This window comes from Ananas comosus, linkage group 2, assembly GCF_001540865.1.
Source record: "Ananas comosus cultivar F153 linkage group 2, ASM154086v1, whole genome shotgun sequence".
Lineage (NCBI taxonomy): Eukaryota > Viridiplantae > Streptophyta > Magnoliopsida > Poales > Bromeliaceae > Ananas > Ananas comosus.
The window spans coordinates 13,683,200-13,701,480 of record NC_033622.1 but is presented as its reverse complement, the minus strand read 5'-3'; the positions used below and the strand labels follow the sequence as shown (position 1 = coordinate 13,701,480).

At 36.7% G+C, this 18,281-nt stretch overlaps 3 protein-coding genes across 5 annotated transcripts in view; 1 reads left to right on the top strand and 2 right to left on the bottom strand.

The window, feature by feature from the left end:
- Window positions 1-744, bottom strand: part of LOC109706478 (transcription factor TGA4) — an 11,315-nt gene extending 10,571 nt beyond the window's left edge. For both annotated transcript variants that reach the window (XM_020227305.1, XM_020227309.1), the window contains exon 1: window positions 656-744. In XM_020227305.1, coding sequence (XP_020082894.1) covers window positions 656-711 — 56 coding nt within the window. In that variant the 5' untranslated portion in view covers window positions 712-744. The remainder of the gene's footprint in view (window positions 1-655) is intronic.
- Window positions 9,319-13,934, top strand: LOC109705438. The gene is made up of 7 exons (XM_020226171.1): window positions 9,319-9,548; window positions 9,921-11,109; window positions 11,313-11,368; window positions 11,622-11,855; window positions 12,295-12,586; window positions 13,295-13,491; window positions 13,590-13,934. The coding sequence occupies exons 2-7, from the start codon at window positions 9,958-9,960 to the stop codon at window positions 13,741-13,743; spliced, it is 2,085 nt and encodes a 694-aa protein (XP_020081760.1). The 5' UTR covers window positions 9,319-9,548; window positions 9,921-9,957; the 3' UTR covers window positions 13,744-13,934.
- LOC109705446 (membrane-anchored ubiquitin-fold protein 3-like) lies at window positions 14,381-17,521 on the bottom strand. Of its 2 annotated transcripts, XM_020226184.1 has the most exons (4): window positions 17,077-17,521; window positions 16,292-16,462; window positions 14,741-14,834; window positions 14,381-14,641 (listed from the first exon to the last, which is right to left on the bottom strand). In XM_020226184.1, exons 1-3 carry the CDS (start codon window positions 17,225-17,227, stop codon window positions 14,779-14,781), a joined length of 378 nt encoding a protein of 125 aa, XP_020081773.1. In that variant the 5' UTR covers window positions 17,228-17,521; the 3' UTR covers window positions 14,381-14,641; window positions 14,741-14,778. The 2 variants fall into 2 exon arrangements, with proteins under 2 accessions (XP_020081773.1, XP_020081767.1); XM_020226178.1 differs by having other exon boundaries at window positions 14,381-14,834; window positions 17,077-17,520.

Sequence of the window (18,281 nt, the reverse complement as noted above, 5' to 3'; positions counted from 1 at the left end):
ATTTATTAAACTTTGAAAAGAATATACTTTACGGTTTTATACTCTCTTTTCTATCTCTCTTTTTTTTCTTTATTTCTCTCTTATTTTTAAAACTATTATATCATCTCTGTTTTACTGATTTAACTAGTATATAATTTTCTGTTTTTATGAAAAAAAGCTCCATGGACCAAATGGTTCATGAAACTTGTTTCACTGGACGATAACGTCCAGTGTTAAAATTCTTTTAATTTAGATTTGACAACTTACCCTCTATTACTTGCCGTTGCCTTTTTTTTTTCATATCTTCGTAATGAGTATATATATAACAGCAAGAACGTGAGATTATTCTATGGACCAACTATGGATTTTGTCTAAATATCCATCTTGAATCCGACCTGAATCATATATAAAGTTTAATATTATATTCGAATTTATATTTAAAAAATTTAAATTTAATATAAAATATTTTGAAATATGGTAAAAAGAAATAATTGTTTTGGGTTCCGATTTTCGGGTTTGGGTTCAGTTTTTGATTTCGGAAAATTGGTCAGTTCGGGTTTTGGAGCAAATAACATCTCATGTAAAATTAAGCAAACTTAAGGACTTTTTCTTAACATTTTTCTGAAAGAATCAAAGGAAAAAGAGAGAAAAGAATTGGGGAAAAAAAAATGTTTACCTAGGGTTGAGGTGATGAAAATGCTCTTCAAGATAGCCTGGATAAAGCTCCATCATATCATACTGATATTCCTCTGATTGTCAACTGAGCTAATTAATATGGCAAAAAAGAAAATTTTGTCACCCTTTCTGAGTCTAATGAAGTTCGATACAAAGTGTTAGATCCCTAGTGTGAACTTGTATGGTAATACTAATAATTTCAGCTTTCAAAAATAAAAAAATATAATATCAAAAAGTTTCATATATATTCAGATGTAAGGGAGTGTTGCACATTAAATATGAAAATACAGTTATCTAATAATTTACTCTTTAATTTGGAGTTATAGGTTATTTCACAATTTCAATCACTAAAGCGCCTAAAGAAAAGGAGATCGATCAATATTTATCTGCAAATTTGACACCCCACATATGCTTAAGAAAACACATGATAAATTTGCATGCATGGATTGCAGATATGACCAATTAGTTGTTGTTTAAATGAAGAGAGGTTGTTGTAGTTGTCTAGCAACTTTAATCATTAGAAATTATGTGGTCGAAGTTTAAGTCGTCAATGTTTAACAGTTTTGATTTTTCATTAGGCATATGATTGCATTCTAATTTGTTACGATTAATTTAATTTCTATGGCATGAGTGTGTTTTAGCATACTGATGTTAGGAAATATTTGAAATGCATGTGTTACTTCTGAAAACTCCACAAAATTATTGTGTGGAGGAAGAAAAAAGTTGTTCTTTGAGCACTTCAGAGAAATTAAAAATAGAACTAATGGGTGATGATGAGGCAATGAAAGTCGTTTCGAATGTTGAGAAAAAAATGAAAAAAAAAAAAAAGTAGCCGTCGAAAAGAAAGGGGAAAAAAGGTGATGATGAAAACTCGTAGTGAGACCGACAAAAAAATTTAGCACTCAGTCTAGTTTCTAACCACTATGATGAGATATAAAGATGCTCAATTATTAGATAAATCACTGCTAGTAACAAATGGAGTTTACTCTCCCAATAGAGTAGGAATTTTATAATAACTTTTGTTTTGCAAAATTATTAGTTAAATAGTTGAATGGATTATATTTCATCTATATATGTCCTCTAATCTATATATATATGTATCATCCCTACAGAAGGCCAAAGAAACATGTTTTCCTTTAATTAAGATCTGTGATTACACCGACCGACCCTAGAGCAAGTGGCAAATCGCTTGGTGGTTGGTACCCGAGACCCAAGTTTGAATCTTAGTTGATTCATATTTTCAGCTAAGTTTATTTCTAAATGAAATAAACGAAGCGGGTAGCGTGCTGCTACCTATCTCTCTCTCGAAAAAAAAAGAAGATCTATGATTACAATACAAACATGGAATTTTCTTGTAACTAGAGTTTCGAAATGATTTGTATCAAGACACTAAGCACACTTCATGTTTCTGTTTAGATATAATTAACATGACTAATACAATCACTACCAACCTGAAAGAAACTAAAGCATCTTTTGACTTATGAGTACATGAAAGTCAACTTTATTAATTCCATATGAATTGCTCATAAAGAACTCAAAAGATTTAAGGAATTGATTGAAGAGAAAATCCAAATAGAATTATGAAACATAAAAGAGAAGACGACAAAGGAGGAGATGACTAGTAGTACCTGGATAATTTGATCAGTGATCTATTGTTCTCTGTGTGGAATTAGATGATGAGAGAGAGCAAAACTCAAAGAGTAAGCAAGGAGAAGAGAGAATACAAAAATGGCCTAGCTAATAGAAAACCTTCTGAAACCAAATGACCATGTTCAAGATACACCAAACCTATTAAGTAGATATATAGTTTTTTATAAGGAGAAGTTTTAGCCATTAACTTATTTTATAAACAGCAGGCCCTAAAAGTAGCTTAAGTTTGCTTTAGGAGGCACTAGCCAAGTATGGTTGCTAATGCTACAAACCTGCAAGTACATGTGTAAGTAGGCTCTGAGTTCGGGTCGGACACGGAATCTACGTTGGGTCTTCTATATTAATCTAATGAAAACTCGATTGATGTGAGATAGGCCCAAGTTTTTAGTCAAAAAGAAGAGACCCTGATTTGTTTATGTTAAAATGTTTTAATCAGTGTAGAGCAGATAAAGACACTTGCAACCAAAGTTTGGTGGTGACAAATCGGTTGATTAAATTGGCCTTTCTACAATTCGAGAGGACACCTGCGTGTGAGTGTACTTAGATCTTATTAAAGTTTTAGAGCAATTTGTGATTTAATTACTTTAATAAAATGATTAATAATGCAGGCTAATTACCGACCGTCCCTAGAGCAAGTGGCAAAGGGCTTGGTGGTCGATACCCGAGACCCAAGTTCGAATCCTAATTGATTCACATTTCTAGCTAAGTTTATTTCTAAATGAAATAAATGAAGCGAGTAGCATGCTACCTATCTCTCAAAAAATAATAATAATAATAATAATGCAGGCTAATTTTAAGAGTCCAAATTATATATTGTCATGAATATGCAACAAATTAATTCTCATTCATGCATGGAAATGATTAATATTTGAATTTTTTTGCGTAAATTTCCAAATGAAAATATTTAAGACCAAATACTCATTTAGATTCCGTGACGCAAAGACCATTGGATTCATGGACTAGCTTGCCATGGAACTTAAAATATATTTCCCAAATCATTTTTTTTTTCCTTTTTCCCCGAAGATTCTATATATTTGCTAACCCAAGTACCCCATGAAGGAATTAAAAACTTCTTTCACAACTCTTTTAACAATTAATTTATGCATCAAAGCCTTTTGTCCTCATTGTGAAACAACCGTTATACTCTAAAAGCTTAAGCTGTTAGAGAACGGTGTTTAAACATTTTTATATTTAACACTCTCCCTCACGTCTGGGCTCGAGACTTTTTAATCGGTCCATGACGTGGGCTTGAATTAAATAGGAAGAAATTAATATGCTAGGAGCCTGGCGTGACTCGAACTCAGGACCTCCTGCTCTGATACCATGTGAAACAACCGTTATACTCTAAAAGCTTAAGCTGTTAGAGAACGGTGTTTAAACATTTTTATATTTAACACTCATCTCCTTTTGTTTTTTGGGTGGTGTTAATTGCAATGTGCACTACCCCCCCCTTCTCAGTCTCTTTTGATCCATTGCGTGTTATCGAAGACTCATATGTTACACCTTTTGTTTTATATACTGCAAAAGGAGGATAACCTTTAAAAGCCTACACATGCATGCGTGCTAGCCTAAAAGTGATAAGATTAAAGCACCAACCCTTCATTTAAACCCCATAATGCACCATATACAAATACCTTAGTGCGTTTTTGTGGGGCCTTATCTTAATCTTTAGCACATATTAAAGCATGCAATGTCCCCTCACACCCTTTTTATTGTATCAAATCCAACAATCATGGTGCCATCTTTGGTTGGTTGATTCCTTGGAGGGTCTAATTTATTTGGGTTAAAGATACATTTGCTTATACTTTATGGTTATATTATGTGTATTTTTATAAGGTGGTAAAGGTATTTTAACTTGGTGGGTAAGGTGTACGAGTGAATGGACCTAAAGAAAAGTGCTTTGCCACTCCTTAAAAAGCTAAGTAGGCCAGCTTATATGAGGTATTAAGTGGTAGTGAAAGAAAATGGTGAGTGACTAAGATTCTCACGTAACGTCGTAACTTCATCGTTATGGTTTTAATTGTTTCTTGCGATATTCCTAGGTAGATTTTGAAAAAACATTACACACTAACTTTCGATTAAGTTAGACTCTTAACTTTGGATTAAAACTAAATTGTTTCTTCGAAGCAGGAGATTCTGAGTCTAGCCATAATGCGTCCAAATAGCCGAAAAGTGGAAAAGCTTGTTTTATTTTCATAAATTATCAACGCTTTGCTTGTTTATTTTTATCCTATATATATATTTATATATATGAGTGTAATGATCTCAAGTGATCACCTCTAGTCCAAGCGAAGATGTTTCCGTCTGAAACACAAACATCTCCTAATCATTCCAAACGTACCACAGTATATATTGACTAGATAGATAACAGAAAATTTTAGAGAATTGATCCAACAAGTGGGCCCTTGTTAATTAGGTATCCTGAGAGGATGATGCACTACACCCACAAAGCTAAAGAAGATAAGGTGATAACCCCTTCTTTTTAAAAGAAAAATAAAATAAAAAATAAAGGGAGAGAGAGACCTTGCTCCTCAAATCACCAGCAATAATTGGAGTACAGTGGCCTGTGGATCCCTTTGAGCTATTTTTGGCATAGTCCTAATTCACCTCCACCCTTCATAATGGATCCTTGTGGGGTACAAAAAAAAAAACCATTGTACATATAATGACACAATTCGAAACACAAAATGGGCGCCCATAATTGAAACTTTATTCTCACCTAGAGATTCATTTCTCTTCCTGCAGAATTGCCCTGTAAAGTGCACTGCATGGGTGGCAAAATTTCTGAATATAACCATATTTTAATTTTATGGCTTGTATGAATTCGTAATTTCCACTTTGACTTTAAGATGCTTGACAAAGAATAGAAAAATCGAAGCTTTTAAATTTGCTGTGAAAATTATAACGTACAGTGTTTCTTCTAACAGCACTGTTTAGATAATATTTTCGTGAATAATACAGTTACTTATTACTAGGGTAAAACATACCCAAATAGGAGTCCACATTGTTTTGTCGAGGAGATTTTGCAGTTGCTAAAAAGAGGTGAGAAATTTTTGGGTCAAAAATGGAAATTTTGCGGTTGCTCTGTGAGATCAACATCCAAGGAAAAAGTAGGAGGTAGTCGGTGATGAAAATCCAAGTCAAGAGCAATTCACCCTCAAAACTGTTCCAAGGAATCTAAATAATGCCTCATCTTTGCCTTTCCCCTTTTCCCCTGGACGAAAAATGGTAATGCTACATATGGTCCTCATAGCACAAATGCTCAGGAATCACTTTCCCCAAAAGATAAAAACGCACACGCACACATCCACTGGGGTGAGAAATCATTGCCTAGAGTTGATCCATCACGTCATCCATCCGTGAACCGCTCCGTTCATCTCTGATCATCTATGTTTCTACTTGAATGATGAATTAGACTACAGTGGTGAGACAGCCGGGCCTCAAGACGAAAGGAAAAAACTAATAAAAAAATCAGGGCATCGACGAACCCCAAAGAGTCCTACAGGACCGGAACTCCGCCAACATTTGTCTCGTGATGCACTTTTTTTTTTTCTGGAATATTTTTCTATTCCGCTCTAGCCACAGAATCCACCATGTAGTTACGATTGTCATTAATTTTCTACCCCCTAAAGCACCACCTTTGATTCGGCTCACTTTCTAGAGCTTGCCAACTGAATTGTCATACTGTATAGACGGCTTATTAGGTACAAGGCTAGTTAATATCAGTTTGATAATTTCACGTACACTACTCGTGTCTCGTTCAAAAGGAGTAGGATGGTCGATAAATGACGTGGCAGACCAAGTTTAGGCAAAAATTTCTCCATAGAAGCAGGAATAGGAGACCTTTTGAAGGACAAATTAAACCAATACATTCTGTGTGTGGGTGGGTGAGTGGCAATCAGTGTAAGGGCCTGAGAAAGCAACTCATCTTTAAATTTGGCATTGAAATCACAATTTTCTGTTCAAAAAGGTGAAACCTTACTCACCCCTCAATGCCTCCACCTGGATGCCCCACTGCCATCATCATAAGTAGGACCATCAGTACTAGATACATCCATGATTTAGTAAAGAATTTTATATTATAATTCATATGCTAAACATGTGGATGTGCTTATTTGCATACCATGTAGCTCTCGTCTCGTTCACACCTGGTTTTTTGGCTTTTTTTTTTTAAAAAAAAAGAAAGAAAAATCATTCGATTATATAATTGTTTCTCAATTTGTAACCAACATTTGTACTATGGGCCGTGGGCCTACTCTGGCCACATGCATGGGCTGGGTGAGCCTAGCTCATCATGGAGAAGTGGTGGTCCAAGAGGTTAGACATTTCTCGTGAAAATCTACTAAAAATCTCGTTAAGCAAAAATTCTAATTAAAAAAATTTAGAAATTAAGAAGGGTGTCCAATGAAAAAAATATATACATATATTTTTTGGGGTGCCATTTCAAGGTAAATATAGTTTAGGGGGGGGGGTCTTAGAAATTTTTCCCATTTCATAACTCCTCAAACTAACTTTTGCCGCGCAAACCCCCCTACGCTTCTCCATGGCGAGCAAGAAGCGCAAGGGCGACCAACGAGACGATCTCCCCTCCGCTTCCGACCCCCGCGGCGGCTTCTATGGCTTCCCACGCCTCCACCGACTCAACCCTTACCCCCTCGACTTGATGGTGGGGGCTGAGGCGGAGGCTCCGGGGCTGCCGCCGCCGCCGCCGCCGCCGCAAGAGGGAGCGGAAGTGAGGCGGCGGCGGCTCCTCGCACAGCTCTCCCGGGAGAATTTCATCTCCCTCCTCTGCTCCACCACCGCTTCCAACCCCCGTGTTCTCGAAGAGATACACCACGCCCTCGGCCTCCCGGTCTCGGGCTCCGCCTCCTCCCGCCACCGCCGAGACCAGCAATTACGACCAAATCCTAATCCTGACCGCGACCCCAGAAATCCTGGGGTCTGCACCGGCAACAAAGGCGAGAGCCTCTACGAATTCTTCTCCCGGTACGACGATACCGAAGAGCGAGCCCTGTTCAAGAACAGGGGAGACCAAAATTTACAGATTCGACAGCCTCCGGACGGATCTGCGGGCAGAGATTCCCAGCAATAGGGGTATGAATGTTTTCTTGCATCCTGTTCCTCGGTTCTTTTCCTTTTCTAAAATTGTTTTTGTAACATTGTCCTAATTTTTTTTAATTTCTTTTTAGCTTTTCAGCTCTGAATTGCGATTGCGGTTAATACCGGTGGTGCCTTAAATAAAATTCTGGTGTTTTCGCGGTATCGAGTTACCGGATTGTTCATAGGACTTCTTTTTTTTTATTTTTTCAGATTATTGTGCTGTAATCGCCTATTTCTTGATCCAGTATCGAAGAAGGCGAGTAAGATATAGCGAAAAACATGAACACACTCTTTCGTGGGCATCTCTATTCGTCGTACACATCCTCTTTTAAAATGCATTTTGTTATTGTTTCAACTCCGCTTGTCCAAAATTCTCAGTTAGTAAGAACCATTATACAAAATAACAAAACAAAACAAAAACCAGCAAATAAAAACACAAATTATAGAAGCCACAAGGAATTTTATTACTTGTGGAACATTATTGAAGCAAGTCTATTGCATGCGCGGTACATGTAGAATTGCATGTTGTGTAGGTCTTTATAACACGAGAAATCCCGTAATATGACAACAATAAACTAAGAAGAGGGATCATCTCCCTTACAAACTGCAATGCAGTGCATACATTTTTGCTGGCAGTTTACGTGACAGTGATTGTGCTCGACGCCCAAAGGAATAGGAATGCACTCCTGCCCAATGCACTCGGACATTTTGTCCTTGCACCTATGATGACACATCATCATTGTGTCAGCCATGTTGCCACTGCTGAGTTGACGGGCCTCACCTGCGACGGCGACGAGCATAAGGATCATGAAACCTAGAGCTTTAGTGATTGCCATGTCGATTGTATGTGCTTCTGGGTTATGGCGACGTGTGATTTTTTTTTGTTTCTTCATGACCCTTTAATACTGATCATATCCAGATTAGCGTGGTTTCAGACACATAATGTGTGACAAGAGTCATTTTCTTGTACACAAAGGGTGGTCCTAAGAAACACCATCAAGTTATTCCAAGCAACTGTATCGAATCATTCCTCTTCTGTTTATCACATTTTGTGTGTGTTATCACTTTTTTTTTCCCCTCTTTAAATATATTTATATATTCGATTACTTATTTCAAAACTCTCTCTTTATTGCTATTGTCAAAAAGGGGGTAAAAAAAAAAACCTCTTTCCTACTGATGCATATACTTCTATGTATTTCGCTCGTGCATTGTTGTTAAGAATCAATAATTCTCGCAATTTTGTTTCAGAGTAGAAAATGCGAAAGAAAAAGAGTTGGTGAAGTGAGAAATTAGAAAAGCTACCAAAGTTTGATGACTTTTGAGTTGATTTCTAGAAAGTCAACTTCGTGCCTTTGAGCGGGGAAGTCAAGACCAGTGAGTGGAGGCTCCTGAGACACACCTTAGATAGCATAATTCTGACTCGACTCATACAAACGTATCAAGTTTCATTTACTGTGTTCGATTGAAACAAACATGCCTCAAACTCTCTCTCGAAATAGTGAATACAGATTAGTTTGAATTATATCTCAAATTTGGTTGAATTTTGAAACGAGATGCGGACCAGGTCGAGCTCATCTTAGGATACCTGCAAATATCTTCGTAAGCAATGAAGGTATAAACTGTACGCTCTGACCAAGTTGTTAATTATCATGTTTTAATTAATTAATTAACAAGGCATTGACTACTTACCATAGATTCTGAAAAAAAAAAAAAAAAAAAAAAAAAAAAACTCCGGCGAGTCTGCACCGTTGCGTAAACCAACCCGGCCGCTGAAGTAGCCCAAACCATAAATACACGCACCAGGTCATCGAGGGGCCCAACGTGTACAAGGTAGAGGTCGAGTCGGACCAACTCTCCGACCCGTCGATGGACCGGATCACGGATTATTAGGATTCGAGTCCTCGGGGTGGCCCCATCGGGTTCTCTCTTCTCCTGTTGTTCCCGCTCTCCGACCCATTCTCCAAGCTTCGACTCCTCTCTCCCTCTCTCTCTCTCTCTCTCTCTCTCCCTCTCTCTCTCAATCGATCGATCGATTAACCCTAGATCCAAATCGTATCCATTTTGTTCGATCGAATCAATCGAGGATCGCCCCCATTTCTATCGGAGATCGCATCTTTGCCAATCTCTTCCTCTTCGAGAGCGCGGTTCGTTTCTCGGTCACCGTATCAAATCTAAGGATTGTTTTAGTTTTTTTTGGCCCCTTTTGTTGTTGCAATGTAGTATTTATTTTTTTGTGGCATTTGATTTGGGGCCTCGTTAATTTTGCTTTATTTTGCGCGGTTTAGGTTAGTGAGATGCAAGATTTTTCATGCATTTTTTGTTATTTCTAGAGGATTATTAGAAATTGCTTCAATAGGTCTCATCGATTGTTAGGGTTTGGTTGGCTAAATTTGGATTATCGCGTAAATTAATTTATATTTCCTTTTTAGATAGTAATCGCCGTATAATCTGAAAGTGTTCCTATGTTATATACGAAGAATGAGTGATTATTGATTAAACTTAGGTTGATGCTGCAGGCTAGCAATCCTTCATTCTCAATAAATTCTTAATACAATGGAAAATTGCGATAAGGATGAGAAGGATTTGGTCAGCATATCAATTTCGGAGAGTTCCACTGATAAAGCCTGTGAAGAAGAGGCAGTATCAAGTGAAATAAAGTCCCTAAATGTTAACGAAGAAGCTCCAACGGTTCAACAGGAGAATGAAGGTGACGACTCGAAAGAGCTGGTGCATGAAAATAGGGATTTGGACAGTGTTGATCCGAAAGAAGTAAACCAAAGTGCCGAAGAGGTTCCTGCCGAAGAAGAAGCTGAAGACCCTGTGTTTGATGGAACAGAGGCTCCTGAACTAGAAGCTTCTAGAAGTCTATCGAGTCACTCCCTGGAACCTGATTCAGATTCCTCTCTATCTGCTTGGCCTGAAAAAGCTGCTGCATTGACGAACTTTGTAAGGGAGAAGGGAGCAGTTGCAGTTTCAAATGTTATTCGCCGCCTTTCTGGGAGAAAGGATGAAGAAGGTTTCCCTGGTGGGGATGAGAAGAATGATGCTTGTGATAATGAAGAACCGGACTTGAGCAAACTTAGTGAAACCCCCCAGCAAGCTGAGGAGCGGTCAACATGGAACCCACTAAGTTTTATTAAGATTGCACGTGATACAGATAGTTCGAATAATGCAGAGAAAGCAGATTATGCTTGTGCGGAAAGCTTGGCTGCAGAACCAAGTATGAAAGGAAGGATCACAATATACACAAGGTTGGGATGTCAGGAATGCAAAATGGTAAGATCATTCATGCATCAGAAAAGGCTTGTGTTTGTCGAGATCAACATTGATGTCTTTCCCAGCAGGAAGTTGGAGTTGGAGAAGAATACTGGGTCCTCAGCTGTTCCTAAAGTATACTTCAATGGTTTCCTTGTTGGAGGAATGAATGAGCTTAAGACAATGGAGGAGTCTGGGAAGCTTGATGAGAAGATTAGTAGTCTTTCCGATGAGGAGCCGTCAGCTGAAGCTCCATTACCACCATTACCAGGTGAAGATGATGAATCTGATAGTGGGAAAATTGATGAGTTGGCAACCATTGTTAGAAAGATGCGAGAGTCCATCGTACCGAAGGACCGGTTCTATAAGATGAGGAGGTTTAGCAATTGTTTTCTTGGGTCTGAAGCTGTGGATTTCTTGGCAGAGGACCAATATTTGGAGAGAGATGAGGTAAGGTGCCTACAGGTGCTGTTGCTTAAGATATATTCCTAGCATATAATTGGGTTAATATGTTAGGCATAGGACTGTCATAAATCACAAATAAATTATTATTTTCCTTCAGCCTCTTTTTCAAATTGAATATGAATGCTAGTTTAGGTCTTTTGTTTTAGTAGATTTCTCATTTTGTTTATTGACCTTTTCTTTGAATCCAGGCAGTGGAGTTTGGAAGGAAGCTTGCGAGTAAGCACTTTTTCCGCCATGTTCTGGAGTAAGTATTTTTATATTACAGTGCTTTTTGGCATGCATTCATGGGTATTAATATGATAGGTTTGAATTGGATAATATGTTTGTTTCAACTACCAAGATCTGATTCCACTCTGAATATGAAAGAGTGGTTTGGGTTTGTTAATGAATGTATTTGCTTAGTCCATTGGCATCTCTACATGTCTTCTGAGATGTATTTGAGTACCTTATACGAGTTATGTGTAATATTATTCTTTTGAATACTTGTAACATCGCAGTGAGAATATCTTTGAAGATGGAAATCATTTATATCGTTTCCTGGAGCATGATCCCACTGTAATGACCCAATGCTACAACATCCCAAGAGGCACCATCGACGTTAAACCGAAGCCTATTACTGAAATAGCAGCAAGATTAAGGTTACTGTCGTATGCTATGTTTGAAGCTTATGTATCTGAGGATGGAAGGCATGTTGAGTACAGAAGCATCCATGGTTGTGAAGAGTTTAAAAGGTTTGCAGCTGTCTCCTTAAATGAAACATTTACCTCCTTTTTCTTCGTTCTTTTATGCTTTTCGGAACTTGTGCTTGCATGTCCTCTAATCTAACTGTATTTTTGATGTTTTTCTTGCTGCGAAGCAACTCAAGTACACATTGTCTCATTTTCTTGCTAAATTATTGTTGTGATGGCTCAAGCAAAACACTTTTTTTTTCCCTAAATTTTGCTATTGAAGCAAAATACGTGTTTATTCCGTTGTTTGTCTTATAAATAAATTCCTTAAACCAGTCCTTTATCTTGATGAGTCATATGCAGTTTTATCTGATTTCTGAGCTTTCCTTGTTCTAGTTTTTATTGTTTTCATTGGGTATCTTAATATCTAAAGGTATATCAAATAGTTAAGAAGCTCTTGGACAACAAAGGGTGGAATAAAACTCTACTACATGTTCTGCAGGTATTTGAGAATAACAGAAGAGCTACAGAGGGTGGAGTTAGATGACTTATCACGGGAAGAAAAGCTTGCTTTCTTCATAAATCTCTACAACATGATGGCCATCCATGCAATATTAACATGGGGTCATCCTGCTGGAGCTTTGGATAGGAGAAAGTTTTTTGGAGATTTTAAATATGTGATTGGCGGATGCTCGTATTCGCTTTCAGCCATCCATAATGGTGTATTACGAGGGAATCAGAGGCCACCTTACAATCTCATCAAGCCTTTCGGACCAAGAGACGAACGTTCTAAGGTGAACACAATTTTTTATTCTTTTTCCCAAGTACCAGATGTTTTTAAAGCTGCATTTTTTTTTTTCATTTCTCATGTCTGCAAAAATGAAGTTCCTTTTCTTTATACAGAAGAAGCGTTGCATCATTACATGTTTCTTTTTTATTTCTTTTTTCTTTTATTAAGATTACCGGAGCTTATGATTCTTACTCCTTTCTTTGTCAAACTATGTTTTATCTGCAACGTGTTATTACCTTTACCTAAATGGTAAATTTATCTCCTAAAATTATAAATCTAAAGAGAAGTTTCATCATTGACCAACAACTTTTACCATCGATAAAATTCTATTGGTGTTAAAAAAAGTCATGATCAGCTGTTGATGTTATTTTGACCTTGGTTCTTTTTATGTCAAGCACCAACATGATTTAGAAACGAATTACATAATAAATTACTACATTGGACCCTGTCTAATGCATTTGCATCAGAAACGTCTGTTCTTTTGATTCCTACTTGATTCTTTCACGTTTGTAATCTTGTGTATAAACTATATTGGCATAGAAAGCAACTGTTGCAGGAACCATATTGAACTAAAAGCTCTTACTAATGCGAGGCTAGTTAATTAGATATCTCTCTTGGAAGAAAAATAAAGCAAACTGAAATACATTTTAGAGCGAACTGATGTAGAGCAACTGTTTGCTTGATCCTTGTTCACCATTGGCTCTTTTAACAGGTGGCCCTACCATATCCAGAGCCACTGGTTCACTTTGCTTTGGTATGTGGGACCCGTTCCGGGCCTGCCCTTCGATGTTACTCGCCAGGAGATATCGACAAGGAATTAATGGAAGCAGCACGCAATTTTCTCAGGAATGGAGGATTAGTTGTCGATGCGGAAGCAAAGATTGCATCTGTAAGCAAGATATTGCGATGGTAAGCTGTTCTTCACTGTCGGTAGAATCTTTTCTTTTCTTACTAAATAGGAAAACCTGATTCAAACACTCGATCCTTTTTCGGAAATTTTCTTTTAGGTATAGTGCGGATTTCGGTAAGAACGAGGTGGAGATGTTGAAACATGCGGCGAATTATCTGGAGCCAGCGAAGTCAGGGGAGCTTCTGGAGTTACTAGCCAACACCCAGTTGAGAGTGGTATATCAAGCTTTCGACTGGGCTTTGAACTTCTAGTATATAGCTATTACCATTTTGCTTCTTAGTGATTATAAACTTGATATAAATGGACATATTCATCTTCTTAAAACCACAGTAACTCTTCTCAAGTTTTCTTCTTTCTATTGAGCGATATTCATATGATTAAACTATTCTTGGAACAGAAGTTTAGACGTACCAAAATAGTTAACTTTCTGGTTTTTGTCCAACTTTGGTATTTGTTTATATTATCAGGAAATTATCCTATCAAATTCGGAAGCATCAAGCATTAGTGCTGTTTTCTCTGTGGCTCATGCCAGGACTCTTCTTCTTACACATGCTATTCTTAAAGCACAGGATCAATACAAAAGTCCTTGTTCTTATACGTAGATACTGAAAATGCGAAAATGCACGAATTGCCAAGTAAATTGATAGGCATCAAAGCGTCAGTCGATTGAACTTTTTTGAGTCATTTATCCTGCATTTAGGTTTATGCCAGTGTGTCAACTGTTTGTTTTTTTAAAAAAAAACTCAGTTCGAAAATAAGCTATATGGTGCTCCTGATTAGATAAATGAGAGGTTGAATCACGATCAACAAAGTGAGGCCTACTGATGAATTGTCCTAGCTGCCAAGTCTTAGCACAAATAAATAGTTGAAAATGATACGGAAACTGTGTATTCCCCGCAACCTAATTTTCAGCATTCATCCATGTAAGATATTTGACTTTACTGTCCCACATACCTAACTGATAGAAAACATGGAAGTTGCTAAGAACACAACAAATCTTTGAAAATGAATCACCAAAGTCATAACATCATATTTATCAACATACAAAAAATGATCATATTTTATCATTGCAATTAAGACAGCCACATATTTTCTGATTCCTATCGCACAATAGGTTGAATACCAAAACCCGAGCCATGAACAGAACTTCTGTCATGAAAACAAAGACTATCAAGTGAAGCTTTACGAACCTGCAATTGCATGCGGAAGTGACACCCACACAAGGAACAGAACAAGGGCAATACTAACCTCAAGGGTCTATTCCTCTTTAAAACTATAATCTGCAATTACACAATGGTGCATGAACATCGATTCTGCTTGGGTAGCTTCTTTAGCTCTTTCTCTGTAAACAGAGGAGCATCCACATTAGTATCAGTCTAAGGCGGATAACACATTGCATACATGAATAATTTGATTAATATTAGGCAGAATAAAATAACTGATTAGGATAATATTAGCCACTTAAAAGAACATAAAGACTTGTAAAACATCAAGTTCAGAAAAGTATTTAAATCAACTGAAAAAGATCTTGCAATGGCATTTATTGGACACAGCACAACACTGCATTGTGGACACAGTTGAGCAAAACACAACATAGCAACAGCCGTGATTATGCTAGAATGAAAAGCAAAATTTCTCTCTGATGTAATAATTTGTCTCTTCAAAACCACTAACTTCATTTGCGACTCAGTAAATTTTCAAATGAACAAACACAACCTTTCCCACTCGGGCCTCTTATTCATGAATATGGCAATATACAATTTCTTTCGATCTTATAATAGAGCTCTCTAAGCAATTTGAATGACAAAGCACGATATCCCAACTGGGCTATTTCCCATGGTCTGAAGAGTGAAGTAATGCATAATAATATAAGCCTAATAGAGCAAAATATACAGACAATAAAAACTACGGGTGACTCAAAATCCAAGCATGCAAGTAGCAATTTCGGTGCCATTCAAAGTCAACTTAGCTAAAAAAAGTGTTGGCAATCACACATTTAGTCTACATGTCCAGAAAACTACGTACTTGTTTATCTGAAATCACAATGTGAATATGCACTTCCAATTAAATGTACCGATTACTATTTAGCATTTTCGACAGGCATCCCTCTAAGCAGAATGATATGGACCACACGCCGAAAAAGATGGCTATAAAATTCACATGTGAACCGAAATTAGTAGCGAAACCAATATGTGAGAAACGGGCCAAATATAATATCTGAAATCTAATGAGAACCATTATATCTTAAGAATTGCACAAAAGTCACGTGCACGAGTTATGCGATAATGTGTTTAATCAAAAACATGTTTTAATAAACAAAAACTAATATCAGTTTCAAACCATAGGGAACACAACTTTATGTTTTTGTATAAGTTTAGAGCTACCCGATGCTTTATCTGAACAAGCATATATATATATATATATATATATATATATATATATATATATATATATATATATATATATATATATATAATTGAGCTAGAATACTTTTAAAAGCACCACCTCTTTGGTGCTTCTAAATTTTTAGTTCTTGGATATACTCCTTGATTATTAATAGACTTTGGATCAAACACTATTCTACCTGTCACCACCTACCATCATCATCCTAACTCTACATTTCTTCATTCAAAGGCTAAAAACTCAAAAGCACCATCTCTTTGGTGCTTTTGAAAGTATTCTAGCTCAACTCTCTCTATATATATATATTCGTAAATTTGTCTTATGTAATAAAGTAGTAGTTCCAAGGCAATAGGCGAAAATGAAAAAGCAATACAAGAAAATTATCTGAAAGATTACCATTTTCTTTATCAAATTGGGGAGGACGCACGACGACGTGCATAGTGATAACACCACCGGAGGGCTCCCCAACTGGAACTGTGGACTCAGCAAGAGTCCTATTGTTCTCCAATATTCTCCCCGCATTTATCAGCTTGATATCATTTATCATTTTTGGCGCTATTTCTTTGCCTATCATCACCAAATGAAGCAAAAGAAGCATCTTTTAGTGAGTTTATTATAGTCACAAATAAACACCAACTTATATGGGATATTCCCAATCTTAGTAACCTTAGCCATAAATTTCTCATTATGTAAGTATATTATAGGCACAACAACAAAACAAGTGTTAGCAAAAATTAATTAAGAGAACATAAAAAGTTGATGAAACTTCTTATGCTAGAAAAGGCCACAGGCCCATACAAACATTACCAATAAGTGGTTATACTATCATTAAAGCAGGAAACAAGAAAAAAAATCTAAGGGCAATTCTGAGTGATATAATGAATCGATCATCGCCGATAAAGGAAAACACACACATGAATTGCATATGCCATATATATATATATATATATATATCATGAGTAAGTAAATCTAAGGACATTAGGTTTTTTTTTTTCGGTCAAGAATCCACAACTTAACAATTTGAGATCTAATTTTTGTATAAATAATGCAGCGGATGTACAATTTATAGCATCATTTAAAGGGCATTACGAATTATCAAAAAAGAGTAATTGGAAAGAGAAAACACACACACATGAACATAAAATTCCTAAAATTCCCAAAGAGAGGTCGATCTCGCTCACCTTGTGGCCATTGAGCGAGCACGATCTCTTTCAGAGACGCCACCGTTGTGGCCGGATCCAATTTGCTCGGCCCGATGTCGGTGCCATCGAAGATCCTAAACTTGATCTCGATCAAATCCCCTCCTCCTCCTCCTCCTCCTCCTCCTTCCATTATCGAATTCAACCTCAATTCCCAAGCAATTTTCCCATGATCTCTCTCTCTCTCTCTCCTCCAAATCAATACGAACACCGATCGATCACGACCAAATCACTTCGTTCCACAGCTTCCGTAAGAAGCGCTTTTAGCTACCTTGAAGTACCGAGATCGAATTTTCGATCCCAAAACGCGAGAGAGAAAGAGAGAGAGAGAGAGAGAGGGATCCCCTCTCTTCGAGATGCACCTTCGACACGCTCTGATTTTTTTAATTTTAATTTTTAATTAATACAGTGGGTGGAGGATATCGAAATATTAAAGAGCGAGGTAATTTGACTGAGTGGCTTTTTATTTATTTAAACCATTGGCTCTTTATGTATTTATATATTCTTTTATCCGAAATATAAAATAGAATTTTTTTTTACTGCAATCCATAACTCAATTTAAGAAAAATAAAAACTCCACTGTAAAACAAGTTTTTTCCAAAAAAATCACTGCATTTGAATCGTCACGAGATTATTATTATTATTATTATTATTATTATTATTTTACTTTTCTTTTTTATAACGAGACTAGTCGCCCACGAATCTTCAACATTTTCTTACGGATGCTGTTCGGGTTGGCCGGTTTAATTGCTCAGAAGTAAAACCAAGAACAAGATATGTACTGCTAATTTTGATCCATTGGTAAATATATAATGAGGAAAAACCATTTACAATAATTTGTTTGCCAATGTCAAGAGGGAAGATGCTATTAAACCAAAAAAAAAAAAGAGAGAATAATTTAGATTCTTGATGTATCGAAAACTTCGATTGTTCCTTAGTATACCTTCAATGAGTTTGTAGTTTATAAACGAGACGAGAAGCTTCCACCAAAAATTGCTGCATTAGGGTATCGCATTTCTCTTCGAGACATCACACATTTATTTCAGTTTTCTAACACAAAAATAAATTTCTAAGCGGTATTTCATACATGTTCCTAGTTCCTACAAATATAGTAAATGATAAGTATATTCTTACAAAATTCATTCCTACAAAAAACCTGACATTTTTAAATATGTCCCTTTAGTTTG

What these genes read in the sequence shown, in the direction of transcription:
- LOC109705438 (XM_020226171.1), top strand. Translation starts at nt 9,958, where the DNA reads ATGGAAAATTGCGATAAGGATGAGAAGGATTTGGTCAGCATATCAATT. An exon ending in TTTTTCCGCCATGTTCTGGA is followed by an intron (nt 11,369 to 11,621) that starts GTAAGTATTTTT and finishes GTAACATCGCAG; the next exon opens with TGAGAATATCTTTGAAGATG. An exon ending in GTAAGCAAGATATTGCGATG is followed by an intron (nt 13,492 to 13,589) that starts GTAAGCTGTTCT and finishes ATTTTCTTTTAG; the next exon opens with GTATAGTGCGGATTTCGGTA.
- LOC109705446 (XM_020226184.1), bottom strand. Translation starts at nt 17,227, where the DNA reads ATGGAAGGAGGAGGAGGAGGAGGAGGAGGAGGGGATTTGATCGAGATC. An exon ending in GCTCGCTCAATGGCCACAAG is followed by an intron (nt 16,463 to 17,076) that starts GTGAGCGAGATC and finishes TGGTGATGATAG; the next exon opens with GCAAAGAAATAGCGCCAAAA. An exon ending in CCAATTTGATAAAGAAAATG is followed by an intron (nt 14,835 to 16,291) that starts GTAATCTTTCAG and finishes CTCTGTTTACAG; the next exon opens with AGAAAGAGCTAAAGAAGCTA.